General features: G+C 47.2%; 1 protein-coding gene across 2 annotated transcripts in view; it reads right to left on the bottom strand.

Moving 5' to 3' along the window:
• Positions 1-901: 901 nt before the first annotated feature.
• LOC140737329 (leucine-rich repeat and fibronectin type III domain-containing protein 1-like protein) overlaps positions 902-23,918 on the bottom strand; it is a 518,600-nt gene continuing 495,583 nt past the window's right edge. For both annotated transcript variants that reach the window (XM_073063761.1, XM_073063760.1), the window contains one exon: positions 902-3,726. In XM_073063761.1, coding sequence (XP_072919862.1) covers positions 3,084-3,726 — 643 coding nt within the window. In that variant the 3' untranslated portion in view covers positions 902-3,083. The remainder of the gene's footprint in view (positions 3,727-23,918) is intronic.

The following is a 23,918-nucleotide window of genomic DNA, read 5'->3' as shown; positions in this document are numbered from 1 at the left end:
GGGCCAGATGATGGAACAGTGCAATTTAAGGAAACACATCAGCTGGGCAAAATATATACCACCCCCTCTGAACAGCTGGGGTAAAACCTAACACTCCCTCTGAATAGCTGGGGCAAAACCTAACACCCCCTCTGAACAGCTGGGGCAAAACCTAACACCCCCTCTGAATAGCTGGGGCAAAACCTAACACCCCCTCCAAACAGCCGGGGCAAAACTTAACACCCCCTCCAAACAGCTGGGGCAAAATATAACACCCCTCTCTCTGTACAGCTGAGGTAAAATATAACATCCTCTCTCTGAACAGCTGGGGGTAATCCTAACTCTCTGACAACTACCCACCCCGTCAGCTAAACAGGTGGGTCAAAACCTACACCCCATTTCTGAACCGCTGGACAAAACTTGCACCCTGCCATCCAGACAAAGATCTGGGGAAATGTTATCACACCCTTCTCTGACCAGCCAGGAGAACTGTAACATCCACCTTCTCTTCGAATAGTTGGATGGAACTCTAACACTCCACCCCATCAGCCGGGAGTAACTCCAACATCCCATCCTGTCAGCTGAACAGCTGGGGGAAACCCCAGGACTCCACCCATCAGTCGAACAGCTGCGGAAACCCTAAAAACCCACCTCATTAGCCAAACATCTGGGGGAATCTCCAACACCCCTCCATGTCAGCCAATCATCTGGGAGAAACCCTAACCAACACCTCACACTGACTGCACAGAAAGACTTGGGAACAGTATGACCTAATGGTGGGATCCTGAAAGAATACTGGAGCGAAGGATGGACAGCAATGGAAAGTTAGAAGGAAGAAGTTTTGGGAAACAGCAGAAAAGGACATGGCAAGATTTAAGTTTGCAGGCCAATTTTGTTTTCATTATAAAAGTTTATAGTTTATTACCATGATAAATTATTTCTGTAATAAAATTTTTGCTTTATAACTCAGTGTAAGAACATTGGGTGATTCATTAACTTATATATTGTATGAGCTGGCATCTTATACACACAGTCCAGCAACTACAAGTTTGGAGTCTCTGATCTGAAATTCCTTGCTGGCCTGGATTTATTTGATTTATAGATCTTTCAGGATGTGGGTGTCAGTGGCAAATCTGGCATTTATTGCCCAGAATGCTCTCGAGAAGGTGAAGTTGAGCTACCACCTCAAACCACTTCAGTCCTTCTCGTGAAGGAGCTCTCCATGGTGCTGTTGGTGAAGGAGCTCTCCATGGTACTGCTGGCCAGTGGTGTTAGAGGCAGTGAGAATGGATGAGCGGTGATATAATTCCAAGTAAGGATGGTGGTATAACTTAGAGGGGAACCAGTGGGTGGTGGTGCTCACTGCCCCTGCTGCCCTGGATGGAGAGGTGGCCGGTTTGTAAGGTGCCTTCGGAGTCACTCCAGTCAGTAACTGCAGTTCCTCACCCAGACCACCTAACTTGGCTGTCCATCTTTACCGTAGTCCATTGGGTTCCACTTCCACAGCATCAGGCATCTGTGTTTTACTCAAAGCAACCCTTTTCAGATTAAGTTCTACAAACATGGCGATTTTGAATTGTTGTTGGTGCTTGAATTAAATTGGACATCAAAGACCTTGAGCAGATGGGGAACACAGAGACCCCTGCAATGACAGAGTCTGACCTCAGTAGAGGGTCTCTGACACCTGTACAGCAGCAGAAACCAATCAGAACAAAGTGCCAAATGCTGACCCTGTCAGCAGGACTGGAGACAATAGGACAGGTAGTGGTGGGTGGTGCTGGGTTGCAGATGACGAGAAAGGAGGAGGTACCGGGGCTGGAGACAACAGGAGGGATGGAATTGCCAGGGTTTCAGGTTGCTGTAGGACTGGTGACAGGTACACAGAAGGCACACAGAGTGTAACATGACAAAGGAGAATGCATGGGGAAAGCACACTGACATCAAATTGCACATCTGTACACGGCACACACTGTCTCTCTCTCTCTCTCTTTCACACTCACACACTCACACTCACTCATGCGTACACACATATACTCATGCACATATGCATACACACGCATGAGCCCACTCACACTCACACATACAGACACACTTACACACAGATACACACACACATGCCCATGCTCATGCTAACACTCACACACCCACACACCGATCACACATATGCATACATGCACACTCACACTGTCACACATACACACCCATACCTTCACACATCCATGCAAACTCACACATACACACAGCTGTCATACACAGGCATACATGCACAGTAACACTGTCACACATACACACACTCAAACATAGCTTCACACACCCATGCGCGCGTGCACACACACTCACGTGCGCATACGTGCACACATACACACACTCACATGTGCGCGCACACACACACACACTCACATACGTGTACACACACACACACACACACATGCAGACACACACACACACAGTCTCTCATTTTCACACAAATGTGGCCACATCATATCACAGAGAAGGAGACACCAAGACTCATAGACAGACACAACTGGATAGTTACACACACAATTGCAGAGAGAAAAATCAAATTTAACCAAAACTATACAAAAATCGATGCAGCAAATTGCATCTGTACTGACTCCAAATGAGAAACAGGAGGTTAGTGAAATGGCCATGGTGATATTAAAATGAGACAATGGGAAGCATAATGAAAGAATTGAAATTCATTCAGGATCCATGGTGATTAGGAGGAGATATAGCAGAATGTTCCGGCAATTGTTGGCTGTAGTTCAGAATTACAGCCTTTGCAGTTGATCAAGACAAACGATGTTGCTCAAACGTCTTCCACCCTATTATTTCTGTACATATCTTGTAGATACAGACACCCACAGACACACGCTTATCTAGAACACATCAGACACTCTTCAAATGCCATGCTTCAAGGTATCAAAAATATATTATGTACAAAAATGGAAGAGAAAAACAGGAATTTCTTGTGGATCTCAACTTCCAGCCCACTCCCCAATCTGTTCTTGGGAGCTGCACTTGGAGAGCCCAGACTGAATATGAAGGCCTCCAGGGGACATCCATCAGTTCCAGCAATGGGCAAGTGTGCTAGATTCCATCTGTTACTTGTGATCTTTGCACTGCAGCTGTTTCAAAGTGGTGCTACCTTGACCTTCACCTGGAGCCTCCTTCAGGGAGAGGGGGCCTTCCTTCTGCAGGTCTGTGCACGACCAAGTTCTCCTTCCTTTGTGAGGGCTTGTGTCTCCTGTAGGAAAAGAGGGGCCTTGAGTGACGGAAACGTTCTCATAGCCCGAAGTTAAAGCTACAGCCAAGGTTTCTTTGGTGGGATCTGTCAACGTTTCCTGGACATGTTCCTCCAGACTTTCGGTTAACTTTGAAGTGGATGCTGGCATGGCCCCGTTCTGACTTCCATTGGTCTGTGAGTAGACGTTACTGACCTTGGCCTTGTGTTCTGCCGTGTTGTTGTACACTTTGTATCGTATCATGAGGATGATGATGAAGACAAGGACAGCAGCCACGATAATACCGCCGATGATGATGATCATGGTGCCACCAAGAAACTGGGTGTGTGTGGAGTGGCACTGGGTATATTCCTTCTCGGTGGTGAACTGCACGCAGCCCACTGCTCGGGTAGCTGTCAGGGATGTCTGCCTGTCGTCATAGACAGCCAGCACGCACAGGTCATAGTCTCGCCCAGCAACCAGGTCTTTCACCAGGAAGGTCTTGCTCGAAGATGGAATCATTCTGCAAGACAATTCCATGCATTAGATAAACAACATGTGATGTCCCCCACCCACAAGTGACAATAGCAACAACAACAACAGCAGGAGGTTTCTGCTCAGAATTCCAAACACTGGAGGTGGGTTATAAGGAAGGAACATTTGAAGGAGGAGAGGATGGTGTAGTGGGGAAGGGATTTAAGAGCTTAGGATCCTGGCAGCCAAGTCACAACTCCTGTGAACATGTTCCTGGGGCATGCAAACCATTTCCCAAACAGCCATTGTTCAGGTGCTATGGATCCCTTAGGATCTGATAAGGATCGAGGGAAAACACACCAGTCCTACTCAAGGGATCAGCAGTGGAAAGGGTGAGTACTTTTAAATTCCTGAGTGTCAACATCTCTGAGAATCTGTATTGGGCCCAACATATTGATGCATTTATAAAGACACAACAATGGTTATATTTCATTAGATTGAGGAGACACTTGCAAATTTCTACATATTTACCATGGAGAGCATTCTGACTGGCTGCATCACCAGAACCTCAGCCAGTCCCATCATGGGCACTAGCCTCTCCAACATTGAGAACACCTTCAAAAGGCGACACCTCAAAAAGATGGCATTCATCATTAAAGGCCCCCATTGCCCAGGACATATCTTCTTCTCAATGCTACTATGAAGGAGGATGTACGGAAGTCTGAAGACACACAGTGATTCATGAACAGCTTCTCCTTTGCCATTAGATTTATGAAGAAACATTGAACCAATGAACACTACCTCACTAATTTTTTGCAAATTTCTACAGGTGTGCCATGGAGAACAATCTAACTGGCTTCATCACAGTCTGGTATGGGGGGAGGGGGCACGGCACAGGATCAAAATAAGCTGCAGAGAGTTATAAACTGAGTCATGCTCATCATGGGCCCTAGGCTCCAGAGTATCCAGGATATCTTCAAGAGGCGATGCCTCAAAAAGGCAGTGTCAATCATTAAGGATCCTCATCACCCAGGACATGCTTTGTTCTCATTGCTTCCATCAGGGTGGAGACAGAGAAGCCTAAAGACACACACTCAACAATTCCCCTCTGCTCTCTGATTTCTGAATGGACGATGAACCCATGGACACTAAACACTACATTTTTATTTCTGTTTTTGCTCTACTTATTTAATTTAACTATATATATTTACTCTAATTAACGGCTTTTCTGTCTGTTGTAACGTATCGCATTGTACTGCTGCCACATAACAACAAATTTCACGACATATGCCAGTGATATTAAACCTCATTCTGATCCCTGATCCCTCACCCAGTTGGGATGCTCTGTTCAACACTGTGTGTATAGGGAAGAAGTTGGCTACGGGTGCACTTTAAATGCAACGGAACAATGAAGTCAATATACGGGTGCATTTAAATGCAACTCTGTGATGTGAATTCAACTGGCAGACAAAGGCTGATAATATGCACTTCCTCAGCAGTAGGTCTCGGAGAGAAAGGCTGTCGATATGATCTGTCAAAAGCAACAGTGATGAAAATAGAAAGAGAACCTTCTCCAAATCATTCCAACAGATCTCTGTTAACCATCTCAGTCACACGATGTGCTATCACAAGAGCCTGGATAAATCTGGGCAGTTTTCTCTGTATTGTTGGAGGCTTAGGGGAGATCTGACAGAGATAGTGTTTCCCAGGGCCGAAATGTTAATGGCATGCATTGAAGGTGAGAGGGGGTATGTTCAAGGGGGATGTGAGGGGTAAGTTTTTTACTCAGAGAGTGGTGGATGGCTGGAACGCACCACCTGGTATGGTGATAGAGACATCTGGACAGGCACGTGGATGTATGGAAGATGGAGGGATATGGACATGGTGTAGATAGGAAGGATTAGTGTTTGGGCATTTTTGATTTGCTTTTTAGTTGGGTTGGCATGGCATTGTGGGTTGAATCACAAACAAGAGAAGATCTGCAGATGCTGGAAATCCAAGCAACATGTAAAAACAAGTGCTACACCTGCCCCTACACCTCCTCCCTCACTACCATTCAGAGCCCCAAACAGTCCTTCCAGGTGAGGCAAAACTTCACCCGTGAGTCTGTTGGGTTCATCTACTGTATCTGGTGCTCCTGGTGCAGCTTTCTGTATATCAGTGACACCCGATGTAGATTGGAAGATCGCCTCACCTACGCTCCATCCACCAGAAAAAGCGGCATCTCCCAGCGGCTAGTTCCACTTCCCATTCCCATTCTGACAGGTCAGTCCACGGCCTCCTCTACTGCTGCGATGAGGCCACGCTCAGGCTGGAGGAGCAATTCCTTATATTAGCCTCCAACCTGATGGCATGAACATTGTTTTCTCCAACTTCCGATCATGCCCACCCTTTTCTCCTTCACTCCTTCTCCATTCCCCATCCTCTTTTCCCTCTCTCACCTTATCTCCTTCCCTGCCCATCACCCTACTCTGGCGTTCCTCCCCCTTTTCCTCCTATGGCCTTCTGCACTCTCCTATTAGATACCCCCTTCTCCAGCCCAGTATTTCTTTAACCAATAGACTTCCCAGCTCTTTACTTCACCCCTCCCCACTGGTTTCACCCATCACCTTGAGTTTCTTCCTTGCCTCCCCCCACCTTCTAACTCTAATTCCTCATCTTTTTTTCTCCAGTCCTGAAGAAGGGTGTCAACACAAAATGTCAACTGTACTCTTTTCCATGGATCCTGCCTGGCCCATTGTGGGCTGAATGGCCTGTTCCTATGCTGTAGTCTTCTACATTCTATGTTCTAAGTGACCCCACCCTGGGCCCTGTTCACAAGTGATGGAAGCCCCAATCTTCTGGCTTGAATTTAAGGGTGTTGCTCATTCAAATGGGTCAAGCTGTCACCCAGTCTCCACTGGAAACTGGAAATTGGTTTATTATTCCAATTGGTACAGTTTTGCATACCATCCATACAAATCACTTCATCGACAATATCATACAAAAATTGCAGGAGGAACTCAGCAGGTCAGGCAGCATCTATGGAGAGGAACAAACAGTTGACTTTTCAGGCTGAGACCCTTCATCAGGACTGGAAAGGAAGGGGGAACATGCCTGAATAAGAAGGTGGGGGGAGGATATGGAGTACAAGTGAGAGGTGGGAGGTGAGGAAATTACAGGATATCAGTGCATTGATGTTATACTCAAACAGACAGACAGACAGACATACTTTATTGATCCCGAGAGAAATTGGGTTTTGTTACAACCACACCAACCAAGAATAGTGTAGAAATATAGCAATATAAAACAAAAAATAACTAAATAATATTAAGTAAATAATGCCAAGTGGAAATAAGTCCAGGACCAGCCTATTGGCTCAGGGTGTCTGACACTCCGAGGGAGGAGTTGTAAAGTTTGATGGCCACAGGTAGGAATGACTTCCTATGACGCTCAGCGTTACATCTCGGTGGAATGAGTCTCTGGCTGAATGTACTCCTGTGCCTAACCAGTACATTATGGAGTGGATGGCATGCAACTTGGACAGCATCCTCTTTTCAGACACCACCTTCAGAGAGTCCAGTTCCACCCCCACAACATCACTGGCCTTACGAATGAGTTTGTTGATTCTGTTGGTGTCTGCTACCCTCAGCCTGCTGCCCCAGCACACAACAGCAAACAAGATAGCACTGGCCACCACAGACTCGTAGAACATCCTCAGCATCGTCCGGCAGATGTTAAAGGACCTCAGTCTCCTCAGGAAATAGAGATGGCTCTGACCCTTCTTGTAGACAGCCTCAGTGTTCTTTGACCATTCGAACTGCCACCAGATAATTTGCAAAGTACCTGACAATATTTAATTTCTGCGCATTACTGTGTTTATCTATGTGTAAATTTAATTCCTACTTTCCTAAGTTAGTGTGTGTAACATATCTGTTACATGTATTACACCCCGATCCAGAGAGACATTGCAACAGGCTAGGCAGCATCTATAGAGAGAAGTGCTGTCGACGTTTCGGGCCGAGACCCTTCGTCAGGACTAACTGAAAGGAAAGATAGTAAGAGATTTGAAAGTAGGAGGGGGAGGGGGAAATGGGAAAAGATAGGAGAAGTCCAGAGAGGGTGGGGTGAAGCTGAGAGCCGGAAAGGTGATTGGCAAAAGGGATACAGAGCTGGAGAAGGGAAAGGATCATGGGATGGGAGGCCTAGGGAGAAAGAAAGGGGGAGGGGAGCACCAGAGGGAGATGGAGACCAGAGTGATGGGCAGAGAGAGAGAGAGATAAAAAAGTGAGGGGAAAAAAAACAAAATAAAACTAAATGTTCTATGTTCAATAAACATTGACTTCTCTAACTTCTGTTAATGCCCCTCCTCCCCTTCTTACCCCATCCCTGATATATTTAGTTTTTTTTGTTTTTCCCCCCCTTTTTTTTAATCTTTCTCTCTCTGCCCATCACTCTGCCTGTTCTCCATCTCCCTCTGGTGTTTCCTCCCCTCCCCCTTTCTTTTTCCCAAGGCCTCCCGTCCCATGTTCCTTTCCCTGCTCCAGCTCTGTATCCCTTTTACCAATCACCTGTCTGGCTCTCAGCTTCACCCCACCCCCTCCGGTCTGCTCCTATCATTTTGCATTTTCCCCTCCCCCCACTACTTTCAAATCTCTTACTATCTTTCCTTTCAGTTAGTCCTGACGAAGGGTCTTGGCCCAAAACGTCGACAGTGCTTCTCCCTATAGATGCTGCCTGGCCTGCCGTGTTCCACCAGCATTTTGTGTGTGTTGTTTGAATTTCCAGCATCTGCAGATTTCCTGGTGTTTGCCAGAGAGACATTGCTCTGTTTGGCAGTGTACATGTATATAGTTAAATGACAATAAACTTGACTTGACAAGGGAAATGACAAAACAAAATATATTGGTATAGTTTTAGAGTAGGTTTGGAAAAAAAAGCATTTATTTATTTATTTTTATTTATTAAGGTACAGCGCAGAACAGGCCATTCTGGCCCTTTGAACTGAGCCACCCAACAATCCCCCCCCCCACCTAATTTAATTCTAGCCTAATCAGCAGACAATTTAAAAAGATTAATTAGCCTATTTCCTCAAACCTCAGTGCCCAGTAATCCCCCAATTTAACCTGAGCCTAACCACACAACAACATACAATGATCAATTAAACTACCAACCAGTACATCTTTGGCCTGTGGGAGGGAACTGGAGCACCCGGCGGGAGCCCACACAGTCACGGGGAGAACGTACAAACTCCTTACAGGCAGTGGTGGGAATTGAGCCACATCTGCTGTACTGTAGAGTGCTGTGCTAACCATTACACTACTGTGCCACCCCGCACTGCCTCTGGTGCTACTGTGGGCTACGATGTGGTATATTATAAAGTCAAAAGTTTAATTGCCATACAAGAGGTCCATTTAATAGTTTTATTCCAGTGGGATGGAAGCTGCCCTTGAGCCTGGTGCCACATGCTTTCAGGCTTTTGTATCTTCTGCTGATGGAGGGTTGAGAAAAGAGAATGTCAGGGTGGGAGGGGGTCTTTGATTTCCTGAGGCAGTGAGAAGTGTAGACAGAGTCCATAGAGGGGGTTAACTTTTGTCATGTGCTGAAATTTCTTCAGAAGAGTAGTTGGCATCCCAATCTCGATAGAATAGGTTGCTTTCTAGGGTGTATCTATCAAAATTGACGAGGGTCAATTGGAATACGTTGAATTTCTTTAGCTTTCCGAGGAAGTAGAGGTACTGGTACACTTTCTCAAAAACAGTGTCCACATGGTTGATGATATCCATAAGATCATAAGATGTAAGAGCAGAATTAGGCCATTTGGCCCGTTGAGTCTGCTCTGCCATTTCATCTTGGCTGATCCGATTCTCTCTTAATCCTAATCACCTGGCTTATTCCAATATCCCTTCATGCCCTGACTAATCAAGAATCTATCAACTACTGCCTTAAATACACCTAATGACATGGCAATAAATCCCACAAATTTACTGTTCTCTGGCTAAAGAAATTACGCCTCATCTGTGTTCTAAAAGGATGTCCCTGTATTCTAAGGCTGTGTCTTCATGTCCTAGATCACCACTACAGCAAACATCCTCTCCACATTCACTCTAACAAGGCCTCTAAACAAAGAGTCATAGAGAAATACAGCACAGATACTGGCCCTTCAGCCCATCTAGTTCATGCCAAAACCATTTAAACTACCTACTCCCATAGATCTGCACCGATACCATTGCCCTCCGTAACCCCACTATCATTGTACCTATCCAAACTTCTCTAACCTTTTGAAATCGAGCTCACATCCACCACTTGCACTGGTAGCTCATTCCACAATCCCACCACTCTCTAAGTGAAGAAATTTCCCCTCATGTTCCCCTTAAACTTTTCACCTTTCACTCTTAACCCATGACTTGTAGTTGTAGTCCCACCCTGCTTGCTGTCTATACCCCTCATAATTTTGTTTAGCTCTATCAAATCTCCTCTCATTTGATAGGTTGCAATGAGATTCCCCCCCTCATTCTTCTGAATTCCAGGGAGTAGAAGCCTGGAGCAATCAAAAGTTCTTCATGTGACAAGCCTTTCAATCCTGGAATCATTTTTGTGAACCTCCTTTCAACCCTCTCCCGTGTCAGCACATAAGGGGTGTGGAACTGCTCACAACACTCCAAGTGAGGCCTCAGCAATACATCTTTGCCTTTATCCTCTCTAAATGAATGCTAACATGGCATTTGCCTTCCTCACCACCGACTCAACCTGCAAGTTAAACTTCAGGGAACTCTGCACCGGAATCCCCAAGTCCCTTTGCTCCTCGGATTTTTGAATTTTCTCTCCATTTAGACAATATTCAAAATATCCGTGATTCTCAGCGATGCACTGAGGAATCCAGAATCCAGCAATGGGTCCCTAAGTAAAAGGGTTGTGATATCATGTTACAACTGTTGAAAACATGTGGAGTATTGTGCACAGTTCTGGTGATAGCACCGCAGGATGGGCATGGTATCAATTGAGTGAGTGCAGGAGAGACTCGTGAGCTTGTCACCTGGGGCAAAGAGCTGGAGTCTGGAGAGACTGGATCTGTTGTGTTTATTCTCACTGGGATTAAGAGAGCTGTAAATGTAGTAGATATTCCAGGTCAATTTCCCAGAGTGGGGTGGGGTGGTGCAAGATTCTAGTTCAGAGGGCACAGTTTTAAAGTGATGGAGAGAAATATATTGGGGGGGGTGGGTGGGTGGGGATCTGAGGGATAATATTTCCTCACAGAGCTTGGAGGGGTTGTGGAGGCAGAGGAAGTGTGGAGGCAGGTACAGTTCAAACCTTTTTAATGGTGTTTATACAGGAAAGGAACAGAAGGAAATGGACCTAATGCTAACAGATTGGGTTAATTAAGGACACAAATACCAGGGATGTATATTGTATACATACTTTAATAATTAAAGTACTTTGAACTTTTTTATTGTGAATAATCATCACTGTCGGCATGGAATGGATGAAAGCATCCATTTCTGTGCTCAACTTTGCTAAGATTCTATAATTTACTCCTACGCCATTCCATTCTAGAAAGGGGATTGTGTGGACAACATAGAAGAAGTCAGATAGGTGGAACTTATGCTGTACAAACCAGGGAACTGAAGACTGTTGAGGAAACGAGGGACCAAAGGGTCCAAGTCCATAGGCTCAATGAGGTTGGGTGGATGGTGGAGAAGGCCTATGTCATGCCTGCCTTCAGAGGTCAAGGCGTAGAATGTGGAAGTTGGGACTTCATGTTGCCACAGAACACTGGCTAGGCCAGACTCGCCTGTGTGCAGTCTTGCCTGTTGCACTACAGGAAGGAGGCAGTAAAGGTGCAGAGGAGATTCACAAGGACGCTGCATTGATTGGAGAGATGGGGTAGGTTGGACTTGTTTTTCCTGGAGTGAAAGAGGCAGAACAGATTGTGATGTAGGCAAAGGAAGCATCAATCATCAGAATATTGTCCATGGTAGAGGAAGCACAACCAAGAGAGCAGAGACTTAAGGTGAGGGGAAGAGCTCGAGAGGGTATTTACAGAGAGAGGTTGATATCTGCCAGAGGAGGTGGTGGAATCAGATTGAATCCCACATATTTCACAGAGCAACAGAGATTTCAGGAAGTGTTTTGGCCAAGCCTCCTCAGGTATCCCAAACCTTGTTGTCTGGGCCATCTTGTTATATCTGATGCCCAGCTGTGATGGAACGTGCATTGAGAAGTTTGACAGGGTACTGCATAAAATGCAATATTGTTTTTTTGCATATCATTGAATAAGAAATGATAATATTAATCATTGTTAGAGAAAAGAAAATATTGATTAAAAAGAGCCTGAATGCAATCATGATGAGGTTCTGCATGATTCCAAACAGATCACTATAAATACCAGTGATTATCATGAAACATGTAATTATCCAGTTGTTGAAAGTGTAAAGGCTCCTTTTCCCTTTCTCATTAAGCCTTATGTTGAACATGAACACAGATTTTGCTTTTCCACGGTTAGTCCAATGTGTAGCCACACAATTTTATGAATGCTGCTTGCATTTTAGACAATTCCGTGTTCATTCTGGTGTTAATATAAGCTTTCCCAATGACAGCGTCAGCCACAGGCAAGATTGCAGCCAGTTGTAAACCTCTCTCTTCCCTGCACAGGCAAACCAACCCTAGTCCCAGGAAAGCACTGCAAAGCTGCTTTCTTCTTGGCAGCTGAGGGTCAGGTAGATGGGTGTCCATTATCAGCTGCTGCTGGATAACGTTGGTGTGAATGGTCAGGAGGGAGAGGTGTGCCGAGAAGAATTTCCAAGGGATTCCAGTTACGCTTAGTGGCCATTTTATTAATTACCTCCTGTACCCTATCAAGTGTCGACTATCATCGTCTTCTGCTGCCGCAGCCCATCCACTTCAAGATTCGACGCATGGTGCAGTCAGAGATACTTTTCTGCAGACCACTGTTGTAACACATGCTTATTTGAGTTACTGTCACCTTCCAGTCAGCTTGAACTAGTCTGACCAATCTCCTCTGACGTCTTTCATTAACAATGTGTTTTCACCTACAGAACTGCCCCTCACTGGATGCCTTTCACACCATTCCCTGTAAAGTGAATGGAATGGAGCTTCCCAACCTGGGGTCCACAGATCCCTCAGTTAATAGTAGGGGACTGTGGCATGGAAAGGGTTGGGAGCCCCTTCTCCAGAGACTGTTGGGCATGAAATCCCAATTTCACAATCTTGTTAGATTCTTGATTACTCAGGGCATGGAAGGGTACGGGGAGAAGGCAGGAGATTGGGGCTGAGAGGGAAAAAGTGGATGAGCCATGATGAAATGGTGGAGCAAACTCAATAGGCCAAATGGCTTAATTCTGCTCTATATCTGATGGTCTCATGGAGATCAGCAGTTTCTGAGATATTTAGTCTGCCCCGTATGATACCAACAATCATTCCACGGTCAAAGTCACTTGGATCATATTTCTTCCCCATTCTGGTGTTTGGGCTGAACAACAACTGAACCTCATGACCATACCTCCATACTTTTATGCATTAAGTTGCTGCGACACGATTGACTGATTAGATATCTGCATTAGTGAGCAGGTGTACAGGTGCACTGAATAATGTGGCCACTGAGTGTAAGACCCTGTGACAAAGCTGAACATAGACTTTGACATTATCTGAATGTGGTCATCACCGGGCAATTCTGGAATTTCTAGTTCATGCTGAATTCTCCAGGCAACACTGCAGCAAGTCCTCTTCTCAGACTGCTACAGACTCCTGAAGTCAGCTTCATGTTGAAGTTTACACAAGTTGAAGGCTACACAGATCAATAGGGTGGCTAAGAAGCCTTATGGAATGCTTGCTTTTATCAGCCGTGGCATTGAGTTCAACTGTATCGTTAGAGGTTATGTTGCAACTTTATAGAACTCTGGTTAGGCCACATCTGGAGTATTGCGTACAGGTCTGGTCACCCCACTATAGGAAGGGTGTTGAGGCTTTGGAGAGGGTGCAGGAGAGGTTTACCAGGATGCTGCCTGGCTTAGAGGAATGTGTGTTATGAGAGGCTGAACAAACTTGGGTTGTTTTCCCGGAGATTGAGGGGAGATCCGATAGGGGTCTATAAGATTATGAGAGGTATAGGGTTGAGCTGTCTAATACCAGAGGACATGCATTGAAGGTGAGAGGGGGTAGGTTCAAGGGGGATGTGAGGGGTAGGTTTTTTACTCAGAGAGTGGTGGATGCCTGGAATGCGCTGCCTGGCACGGTGGCAAAGGCAAATACATTAGAGCCTTGTAAGAGGAGTTATGAGGAAGATGGAGGGATATGGACATTGTGTAGGTAGGATGGATTAGTTTTTGTAGTTTTTTAATTTGCTTTTTAGCTGGCTTGACACAACATTATGGGCTGAATGGCCTGTTCCTGTACTGTACTGCTCTGTTTTATGTTTACCTCACTGCTTCTTACTCATCTCCTTGTAGGTACCCGCATACTTATTGCACCAAAAATGTCTCACACCCACACCAGCGCCAACTCAAACAAACCCCTGGCTCACCATTAACGCGGCTGATCAGACCAACGAACGGTATCTGCAAACGTGCGCAGGGTGATTATTTTGTTTTCATTATCATTCGCTCGTTATGTGCCGTGAGTGAAGGAGTGCTTTACCCCTTCTTTGGTAGAGACATAGCTCCATCCCGCCACCCAACATGATCAATCTGCCAAATTAGAAATATTGACTAGAGTCAGAGAACATGACAAACACAGAAACAGACCTTTCAGCCCATCTAGCCTGTGCTGTACTGTTATTTTGCCTACTCTCATCAATCTGCACTGGTACCATAGCCCTCCATACCCCTCCCAATCATGTACCTGTCGAAACTTCTCTTAAATGTTGAAATTGAAATCGGATCCAGCACCTCATTCCACACTCTCACCACCCTCTGAATGAAGAATTTTCTCTTCCAGTTCTCCTTAAACCTTTCACCCTTAACCCATGACCTCCAGCTATAGTCCTGCCGAACCTCAGTGGAAAAAGCCTGCTTGCATTTACCCTATCTATACCCCTCATAAATTGTGCACTAGAATTTTCAAGATTCAAGTTTGTTCAGTGCACACGTGTAAAGGAGAACAAAATTATTGCTACTCCAGATGCAATGCAGCATAAAGTGTGCAATAAAAAACACACAATAAATATAAAAGCAATCCTCCAAAATACAATGCACAGTAACAATCTCATACATATGTAGACTGTTTGTATAGAAGGGGATGCAAGCTGATGTGTACCTAGTCCTGGATTAGCTGGGCTAATGGGTGGAGATGTTGATCAGCCTGACAGCTTGGGAGAAGAAACTATTTATATACAGTACTGTGCAAAGCTTTTAGGCACATATATATATATAAATATAGTTAGAATATGGGAAACCCATACCATTCACAACGAACTTGACAAGCACATGGGGTCACGACTCTAACGATCAGGAAATACAGGTGCTGGAGAAGCCCTGAACCCCAACACTCTGTGGCAAGCCACAGATGTCCCGCTCCAATCTGTGAAGTCTGAATTCCAGTCCACGGTCCGGTCCATGCATTTGTACTCCGGTTATTCCTTTTTCCTCTTGTTCCATTGGGCACCTTAATTGAGGCACCTGATTCTCATTTCGGGCCTGTACTTAAATAACTCTAGGGTTTAGCAATTCCTTGCTGGACTGTCCTCATCAGTCACCCTGTCAGGACCCACACCCAGAAGCTTGGCTCTGTGTTCGGTGTTCACAAAGAGTCCGGGCTCAGAGTCCTGTGTCCAAGAAGTGCATGAGTCTAGTCCAAGCCAGATCTGAGTTCTAGTCAAGAGCCAAGTCTAGACCCAGGTACTGAGTTCCTGCCAAGACCCGAGTTCCGAGTCATGACCTGAGTTCCCTGTCAAGTTCAAGTCCCAAGTCCAAGTCCAGGTTTTCCGGTTTGTCACTCTATGTCTACGTTCATTTTGTCCTCGCTCCTTGGCTTCCCTAATAAGCATAGTCCAGTTCCTAGTACTTCAGTGGTTGTGTCTCACATTGGGGTCCGTAACCAACGCTTCCTCATGACAACAGAGGCCCACAGGGCTCATGATAGCATATAATACTGTGCACATACATATAGCCAGGGTGCCTAAGACGTTTGCGCGGTACTCTAGTAATTTCATGTATTTCGCTGTACTGCTGCCACACAGAAAAAAACAACTTTCGCAATAACCCTCCAAGAGATACAAGAGACCCATTCAAAGTCTGATAGCAGCAGGGTAGAAGCTGTCCTTGAACACATCTCACAACATACGCCGCTGATATGAAAGCTGTTTCTGATTCTGATTATTACGTAATGAGAACATTAAAACTTCCTGAAGTGCCTTATTGTGAGACCAAGCCTCCATATTATCATGCAAGAGGTTTCTGCAAAGTCTGATAGCACCAGGGTAGAAGTTGGCTGTGAGCCTGGTGGGACATGCTTTCAGGCTTCTTTTATCTTCTGCCCAGTGGGAGAGGGGAGAAGAGAGAATGTCAGGAGGGGTGGGGTCTCTCATTATACTGTTTACTATACTGAGGCAACAAGAAATATAGTAGGCTGCAAAGGTCTTAGGTACGCACACACACATACACGCACACTAATGTGTGGAGCAGGTTAAGACCTACAAGTATCTGGGAGTACAGTTAGATGAGAAGCTAGACTGGACTGCCAACACAGATGCCTTGTGCAGGAAGGCACAGAGTCGACTGTACTTCCTTAGAAGGTTGGCGTCATTCAATGTCTGCAGTGAGATGCTGAAGATGTTCTATAGGTCAGTTGTTGAGAGCGCCCTCTTCTTTGTGGTGGCGTGTTGGGGAGGAAGCATTAAGAAGAAGGACGCCTCACATCTTAATAAGCTGGTAAGGAGGGCGGGCTCTGTCGTGGGCAAAGTACTGGAGAGTTTAACATCGGTAGCTGAGCGAAGGGCGCTGAGTAGGCTACGGTCAATTATGGAAAACCCTGAACATCCTCTACATAGCACCATCCAGAGACAGAGAAGCAGTTTCAGTGACAGGTTACTGTCGATGCAATGCTCCTCAGACAGGATGAAGAGGTCAATACTCCCCAATGCCATTAGGCTTTACAATTCAACTGCCAGGACTTAAGAACTTTTTTTAAAGCTATTATTAATGCTTTTTTTGAGTTAGTGATTTAGATGCATATCATATTATTACTGAGTTAAGTATTGTATGTAATGAGTTTTTGCTACAACAAGTGTATGGGACATTGGAAAAAATGTTGAATTTCCCCATGGGGATGAATAAAGTATCTATCTATCTATCTATCTATCTATCTATCACACACATACACACTCACTCACACACACATACACACACACTTACACACACACTCACACACACACTCACTCACACACACACATTCACTCACACACACATACACACACACACACATACACGCACACACTCACTCACACACACACATTCACTCACACACACACATTCACTCACACACACATACACACACACACACACACATACACGCACACACTCACTCACACACACACATTCACTCACACACACACATTCACTCACACTCACTAACACACACACATTCACTCACACACACATACACACACACTCACACTCACACACACATACACACACACACACACTCACACACACATACACGCACACACTCACTCACACACACATACACCCACAACAAATATATATATAGCTAGTGTACAATAGTTTTGCCTAGATTTTTGCACGATACTGTATTAATTTTATGTATCGCACTGTACTGCTGCCACTCAAACAAATCAAATTTCGTGACATATATGAGTGACAATAGACCTGATTCTGATATGGACTCTATTGTGGACTGAGAGTGGGAAGGGGGAGGGAGAGGGGAATCATGGTAGATGGGTCATATTCTGCATGGAGGTCAGTGACCAGTGGTGTGTCTCAGGGATCTGTTCTGGGACCCCTACCCTTCGTGATTTTTATAAATGACCTGGATGAGGAAGTGGAGGGATGGGTTAGTAAATTTGCTGATGACACAAAGGTTGGGGGTGTTGTGGATAGTGTGGAGGGTTGTCAGAGGTTACAACGGGACATTGGTAGGATGCAAAACTGGGCTGAGAAGTGACAGATGGAGTTCAACCCAGTTAAGTGTGAGGTGGTTCATTTTGGTAGGTCAAATATGATGGCAGAATATAGTATTAATGGTAAGACTCTTGGCAGTGTAGAAAATCGGAGGGATCTTGGTGTCTGAGTCCATAGGACACTCAAAGCTGCTACGCAGGTTGACTCTGTGGCTAAGAAGGCATACAGTATATTGGTCTTCATCAATTGTGGGATAGAGTTTAAGAGCCGAGAGGCAGCTCTATAGGACCTGGTCAGACCTCACTTGGAGTACTGTGCTCAATTCTGGTCGCCTCACTACTGGAAGGACGTGGAAGCCATAGAAAGGGTGCAGAGGAGATTTACAAGGATGTTGCCTGAATTGGGGAGCATTCCTTATGAGAATAGGTTGAGTGAACGTGGCCTTTTCTCCTTGGAGCAATGGAGGATGTGAGATGATCTGTGAGGTGCAAGATGATGAGAGGCATTGATTATGAGGATAGTCAGAGGCTTTTTCCCAGGGCTGAAATAGCTAGCATGAGAGGGCACAGTAGGTAGTAGGTGCTTGGAAGTAGTTACAGAGGAGATGTCAGGGATAAGTTTTTTACTCAGAGAGTGGTGAGTGCGTGGAATGGGCTGCTGGCAACGGTGGTGGAGGTGGATACAATAGGGTCTTATAAGAGACTCCTGGATAGGTACATGGAGCTTAGAAAAATAGAGGGCTGTGGGTAACCCTAGGTAATTTCTAAGGTAAAGACATGTTCGGCACAGCTTTGTGGGCCGAAGGGCCTGTATTGTGCTGTAGGATTTCTATGTTTCTACGGTTGGGAAAAGGGGAAGCAAGAGGGCAAGGAGTGGAAAGCACCAGGGAGACATTCCGTAATAAACCAACTGCTTGGAATCATATGATCTTGCCTGGTGTCTCAGGGCTGGGTGTGTCAGTACCTGCACCGTTCCTTCTCTGCCACTTTTCCCACACCTGTCCCCCAGCACTCCACCCTCACCATTCCCAACATCCTTTGCTCCCTTCAGATTTACAAACGTGCTCTCCACTCGACATTGGCAAATACAGTTCTGTATGTGTAAATATATACATTTATATACATGTGCCAAAGACCTTTGTACAATACTGTCAATACTGTATATAATGTATCATTCTATAATGTTCAAATTTTTGCGCCTAGCGTTCTTCTTTCTGATTGAAAGCAGGATCACAGTGGAGAGGTGAATGCCTGCTACTTTAGGTATTGCTCCAAACACTCAGAGGTGGTGAGAACATCAAACAAGCAGCCAACGGAAGTGGTGGATGCAGATTGGATTTCAACATTTAAGAGAAGTTTGGATAAGTACGTGGATGGTAGGGATATGGAAGGCTATGCTCCAGGTGCAGGTCAATGGGATGAGGCAGAGTTTCGGCTCGGCATGGATTAGATGGGCTGAAGGGCCTGTTTCTGTGCTGTAGTTTTCTATGACTCTCGATTCATGGAGAGAATCTCAAACCTCGGAAGAAGCTGAATGCATGGCTGTCAATGGTGGGAAAATTACATGCTGTAACGACGTAGGGACAGGAAAAGAGGAGAGCTCTGACGATAGAGGACTTGTGGGGGTAAAGAGCAGTGAGACAATGGAGTGGCTTGTTAACTGGGTTCCAGCGATCACAGCGATTAGCAGACTGGACCATTGCAAGTTAGGGCACAGAGCAGCAGCGTTCCTGATCACAAGGGAGGGCGCACAGTAATGTACTGGAACAGCTGAGCACAACAAAGGAATTCCTGAAGAGGATGATTTGACACAAGACTGTACCAGGCGATGCTGCGGAGGTGGAAATGGTAAACACAGGGGATTCTACAGATGCTGGAAATCCAGAGCAATGCAGACATGAACCGCTGGAAGAACTCAACAGGTCAGGCATCATCTGTGGAAAAGAACAAACAGCCGATGTTTCAGGCTGCGCCATTTCTTCAGGATTTCAGGTGGGCTGGTCTGGGGAAGGGGTGGATAGGAGATCCCAATCTCATCTGAAAGTTACAACATCTGACTTTGTTTCAAGCAGTTGTCCCACGATAGCAATTGTGTTGGAGGAGAGGAAATGGCATTTTCAACCGGAACTAAAATCTATAGATCATGTGAAATAGACTCACAGTGTTACGGGAGAAGGAAATCTCTGATCTCAAGCCTCTGCTGCCTTGTGGCTATACCCACTCATGGGGTAGGCTTCTGGAGTAAACCCCAGGGAAAAGTCCGGAGCTGGAGTCCCTGAGACAGTGCTACATTGTGTTCGGCGCTGACCGGCAGTTCCTGAGACGCTGCTGACACTCTCTGCGACTCCCTTGAGTTCATCAGCTGTGTGGAAAGTGGGCAACAGCTTGCTCTTGGTATTGTAATGCCCTGCCTTGTGTATGACAGCTCAGAGTCATCACGCACGGTAGACCCTGACCAACAGGGAGCCCCGCTGACTCAGAAACAGCTACAGATATCTGATCATGTAGCGCGTTACAGAATTGTATGGGTAAAATTCACTTGTGGGAATTGAGGAAAATGAGCGACCTGCCAGCCTGCAAACACGATTCAGATCGATCGAAGCTGTAAAGGTCACCTTTGTTTTACATGGTTCTCCAGCCAGTTTAAGTGTAGTATCAGATTGCTGTCTAATTGCTCGCCTCAACTAGCGAGCTCAACCAGAGGGCGAGGGGAGCAGCAGGACAGGCAGAAGAGATATGGCACTGGCTGGCACGAGTGCAAAAGGGATATCTTCTGTTCAGAATTGGTTTAGTATCACTGGCATTTGTTATTATGTGGCAGCGCTATATTGCAATGCATAGTAATAAAACCCGTGGGTTACAGTAATTATATAAAGTTAAATTAAATAAGAAGTGCCAAAACAAGCAGTGAGGTAGTGGACTTGGGTTCAGTGTCCATTCAGAACTCGAGTGGCAGAGGGGAAGAAGCTGTTCCTGAAACGTTGAGTGTGTGTCTTCAGGCTCCTGTACCTCCTCCTTGATGGTAGCACTGAGAACAAGGCATGACCTGGGTGATGAAGGTCCTTAACGATGGATGCTGCCTTTCTGAGGTATCGCTTCCTGAAGATGTCCTGGACTGAGTTTACAGCGCCCTGCAGCTTATTTCAATCCTGTGTAGAGGCCCCTCCAAACTGGACACTGATGCGGTATACCTGTAGAAAGTTTTGAGTGCCTTTGTGACATATGAAATATCGCCACTGTTGTGCCTTCTTTGTAACTGCATTGATATTGTGGCACTCCAGAGACGTGATTGACAGCCCCGCCCCAGCATTCCTAGTGGCCAGCACTATTTATTGTTCTTGTTTTAAAACACATTCATGGGATTGTGGTGAGATGTTCAAGTTCATTTATTGTTACATTTTAGCTCAGGTTATACAGTTATTCACTCGCGTGTTTGCGGGTCCCCTCGACTGAAACAGGAGTGTATAATAATCACCTCTCCCAGCTGTATGTGACTGCGTGGGTTCTCTCCCGAGTCATAGCGCCCGGTCTGTTTCTGTGCTTCTCATAGTAAAGATGTCAGTTGCGATAAAAAAGCTTTTCTCTTTTGTCATCATGGTGTCAGGAGTGGGATACAAAACCGATGGTGAAATTGAAGAGCTACAATGTCGGACGCAATGCCTTAAGACCCAGGGAATAAGCTGCCTCCCCTGTACCCCCAGGCCAGACTCCCAAAGACGGGACGCTGACCCAGAGGGAGGAGCTGGGAACTGAACATCGTTCTGTCCCGGGGAACCCCGATGGTGGGAGCATACAGAGCACACCCCCCCAAGCCTCCCTCGCGACCCACACCGGGGAACCCCGATGGTGGGAGCATACAGAGCACACCCACCCAAGCCTCCCTCGCGACCCACACCGGGGAACCCCGATGGCGGGAGCATACAGAGCACACCCACCCAAGCCTCCCTCGCGACCCACACATCTTGGGGAACCCAAGATGCCACAGCCATGGGAGGACAGCAGGAGCCACCAATGCTGTCAGAGAAAGAGGACCAACAGGCCCCAGCAATTAAGGCCACGACTCCCCCCTGCAGACCCCCAGATACAATGGTGCCAGCCAAGTCAAACGTGCCACATGGCACAATGGGATGATGGTGTACCTTGCCCTGGTATGGGAGGGCGTTGCCCTCCGTGCTCTCCTCAACCTAACACCAGCAGAGCAGTGTGACTACATTGTGGTGCTGGAGCTATGTTTCGGGTAGAGGCCATCGGAGGAAGCAATGGGGGAAGAACTGAGCTGTAGACAAGTCATGTGGGAGGAAGCCTGGGGGAGTTTGCAGCAGGTCTCCGCCACTGTGCTCGGCATGGTTACCCCCCTCCCCCAATTCCCTCCCATGGCCTAGGAAGAGCTTGTCCTCCAGGCCTTTGTAAAGGCGCTGACACAGGGGTGCCTTCGCAGCACGTTCGCCTGACATCACCATCATTACTGGCAGAGGCAGAGAGGGCAGAAGCAATTTTAGCCCCCAGAGTGTTTCAGCACTGCCCGAGACCACCAGCAGAGTCGTTCCATTGTTGCCTCTCCGGGTGAACAAGGCTTGTACGTGGACTGTATGCAGAGAGCATCAGATGCTGTGAGTTGGTGCACATGGGGTTAGCTATCACCATCATCTATCTGGGTGTCCTCTCCAACGCGGTCCAGCCATCCCAGCCTGAGTGGACAACGCGGGTGGTCCGGCTGACTGCGGTCACCGGCGACTGTGCGAAGATGAGAGGGAAAAGGAGGCTGCACACCGCAGTGCTGAAAAGTACAGCAGAGCACGAGGTGTTGGTCACCGACACACGGGACTCCTGCATCACTGGCCTGGGGATGTGCCGGGGGCAGCACTCTACCTCGGTGCTGAAGCCATGGCTCCCCGGCTGGGCAGCTCCAGGAAGCGCAGGAAACAGACCGAGTGGGCGCGGCAACGACTACCGCAGGCACCCCAGTGCAGCTCACCGCGCTCCCGTCATCAGCAACCGGGTCGACACGGGCGACATTGGCAGCGCGACCGTCCAGGCAGCAAGAGGGCTGAGTCAGCAGAGCAGTGAGGGCCTGGATCAGGACCAGCGGAGGAGGTTGACCAGCACCGCGACTGCAGACACGCGGTGCTGGTCCAAAAACCACATTAACACCGGGGAAGCCCGGCCTGTCCACATCGCCAAACGCTAGGCTGCCGGGCAGTGGATCAAAGAGGTGACAGTGGCTGGCACCGTCGAGCCCTCTGAGGGGCATGGGCAGCCCCTGTGCTGCTGCCCAGGGAAGAAAGGTGGATCGTGCTGGTTCTGCGTAGACTACCGTCATCTCGATGCCGTGATCCGGAGGGACTCCTACCCGCTGCCCCGAATCGATGATGCCCTGAACTGCCTCGTGGGTTTGACCTGGTTCAGTGGCAACTGGCCCCAGAGGCCCAGCCCAAGGCTGTCTTCGCCACGGGGTGTGGCACCTCCGGGTAATGCTGTTTGGCCACTTTCGAACGACTGATGGAGAGGGTGCTGGCTTACATTCCACTGAGCTGCTGTGTCACGTGTTTGATTGACCTCCTTATGCACGCTGGCATATTGGATGGTGTTCTGTGGAGCTCAGAAGAGGTCTTTCCCACCACCTCCCAGGCAAGCCCCTGGGGCTTGCGGCGATGGACCCTGAGAAGCTGTCGGCGGTCAGGGAATGGCTCTGAGCTTCGCAGCTTCCTGGGGTTGGCATCATACTTTCATCGGTTTATTGAGGACTTTGTCAGCATCAGCTCACCAAGAAGGGGAGGCCCTTCACCTGGACTGGCACCTGTGCTGCTGCTCTTGACCAGCTCCCCGGGCCCCGGTGGTGGCGGACCCTAATCCAGCATTGTTGCCGCAGACACCAGCGACAGGGGGCTTGGCACAGTGGTGCCACAGGAGGGGACCAAGGAGGATGCACTGCGGCATACTTCAGCTGCGCTGAACAGAACTGTTGTGTCACCTGCCGGGAGCGCTTGGCCGTGGTGCAGGCCCTTCGGCAATTCCACCTCCACCTCTTCGGCCGACGGTTCCTGCTTCGCATGGAGCATGCGTCACTGACCTGGCTGTTGAAATCCTGTGGTTCTGAGGAGCAGCTGGTGCTGGTCTCCAGGACTATGATCTCAAGATACAGCATCAGGGTCCTCTTACCCTTGCAGTTT

Source organism: Hemitrygon akajei, chromosome 12 (genome assembly GCF_048418815.1).
Source record: "Hemitrygon akajei chromosome 12, sHemAka1.3, whole genome shotgun sequence".
Taxonomy (NCBI): Eukaryota; Metazoa; Chordata; class Chondrichthyes; order Myliobatiformes; family Dasyatidae; genus Hemitrygon; species Hemitrygon akajei.
This window is presented reverse-complemented; position numbering and strand designations above follow the sequence as displayed.